Genomic DNA, 2,080 nt, shown 5'->3' on the forward strand with positions numbered 1-2,080 from the left:
ATTCTGTAACAGGACAAGAAAGCCCAACCTGAACAGACAAACAGAGGTCCCAGAGAGGAAATGCAAAAGGACCTTGACAAACTTCTAATTGGTAGCCTCACAAAAGTTGGAGACGTTGTGTAGCCATAAAACAAGAAGAGGATGCTTTAAAAATTGCAGAATTAAAGAATACATTAAACAGAAAGGCTAAAAGATAAGAGCTGAAGAAATCTCAAAGAACACAGCAATAAAACAAAGAGACAGAAAATCAGTAAAATCAGTAAATCCAGAAACAGATTTAGGCAACTGTGAGGGGCGATGGAGGTCCCATCAGAAGAATAAAAAACACAACTTGTTGCATTCTGGAATAGGTCTAGGAGGGAGGAAAAAGCTTTGTTATCATATAACCCTCTGTGCTATTGATTAAAAAAAAAAAGTGAACATATATTATTTAAAAAAAGCCAAATACAAGTTCATATAGTATTATACACTTGAAAAAAATGCCCCTCCCAAAATGTTTAAGAATGAAAAAAAAAAATCACCATAATCATAGTAAAATGTTACTACCATTTTTATATTTTTGGAAAGAAAAGTTTCTAAAACTTTGAAAAAAATGCTCTATGTTCCTATTCCTTTTTAACAGTTATTAAAAAATAACTGTTCAGGAAGTCAAGTTTCTTTTCTCCATCTTTGGCACACCCAGTTCTCACTTGATAAGGTCAGCCAATCGCAGATGACTTCCCAGAGAAATTTATTCCTGGTAAATGACACTGGATGCCGAGTGATGACAAGAAAGCAAGCTGAACACGCAGAGGACGCTGCACAGGAGCAGGCCTGCGAACATCAGCTTATGAGCCGCTGCTGTGTAGCCAAGTGCTTTGGGCGAGGAAGCAAAGCACGGCAAGGACCACCCCGACACGCGGGAGGGCTTTTCAGTGGCACCTAGATTTCAGTCTGATCCAGCACTTCCACTGACTAGCTGGACAGGGCGTCGTGCAAATTCGTTTTCTCTTCTCTGAAGTTTGTTTCCTTATCTATAAAAAGACGCCAACACCTACCCTAGAGAATTGTTGTGAGGATTAAAGATTATGTGTCTAGCATACTACACTCAATAAATATTAGTATCTTTCTTGTTTAGCTTAGAAAAATAGAAAACAACCCATCCAAAATTATTAAGTATAAATAACTATATTTTACTTTTAAAAGAAATCATCTCTTTGCTCCTAGTAAATATTAATTTCATTTTGAGGAAATAAGTTTTGAGTGTTTGATGGAGAAATATATTTATATTCTCAAATTCCAAATGGGATGTTTTTTCACTTATTTTTAAATAACCATTAACAGACATTCTAGAATATCAAAGGTTTTTATTTAATTAAAATCAGCCACCTATACTTACTAATACTTCATATTTGTTTGGCATTTTTTTACTTTTAAAAGCATTTTTTACATGTTCTTTCATCTGCTTTTCCATAATCCTATAGGGCAGATAATACTAAACCTATTTTATAAATGTGAAAGCTAAGAAGCCCAAGTAAGTACTTATATATTTGCCAAACTAGTGGCAAAACCTAAACTTGAAGCCAAGTCTCTTGACTCCTATCAACCAGGATTTTTATTTCTGACCATTCCACTTATCATTTGAGTATGTGGCACTTTACAATATACCTACCTACAAAGAAAGATCTAATCCTCACAATGTTGGATTGATCAAATTAAATTATATACAAAAAGTAGATTACCTTTATGATCTAACTTTGGTCATAAAAAGTGGTATGGCTAGGCCGGGCGCGGTGGCTCACTCCTGTAATCCTAGCACTCTGGGAGGCCGAGGCGGGCGGATCATTTGAGCTCAGGAGTTCGAGACCAGCCTGAGCAAGAGCAAGACCCCATCTCTACTAAACATAGAAAGAAATTTGCTGGACAACTAAAAATATATAGAAAAAATTAGCCGGGCATGGTGGTGCATGCTTGTAGTCCCAGCTACTCAGGAGGCTGAGGCAGGAGGATCATTTGAGCTCAGGAGTTCGAGACCAGCCTGAGCAAGAGCAAGACCCCATCTCTACTAAACATAGAAAGAAATTTGCTGGACAACTAAAAA

General features: G+C 36.8%; 1 protein-coding gene across 1 annotated transcript in view; it reads right to left on the reverse strand.

The window, feature by feature from the left end:
* Positions 1–2,080, reverse strand: part of TADA1 (transcriptional adaptor 1) — a 17,254-nt gene that overhangs the window by 8,540 nt on the left and 6,634 nt on the right. Inside the window, exon 3 of the mRNA XM_012657704.1 lies at positions 679–797. Within this exon, the coding sequence (XP_012513158.1) occupies positions 679–797 (119 nt within the window). The remainder of the gene's footprint in view (positions 1–678; positions 798–2,080) is intronic.

This window comes from Propithecus coquereli, unplaced genomic scaffold (assembly GCF_000956105.1).
Source record: "Propithecus coquereli isolate 6110/MARCELLA unplaced genomic scaffold, Pcoq_1.0 Scaffold56, whole genome shotgun sequence".
NCBI lineage: Eukaryota > Metazoa > Chordata > Mammalia > Primates > Indriidae > Propithecus > Propithecus coquereli.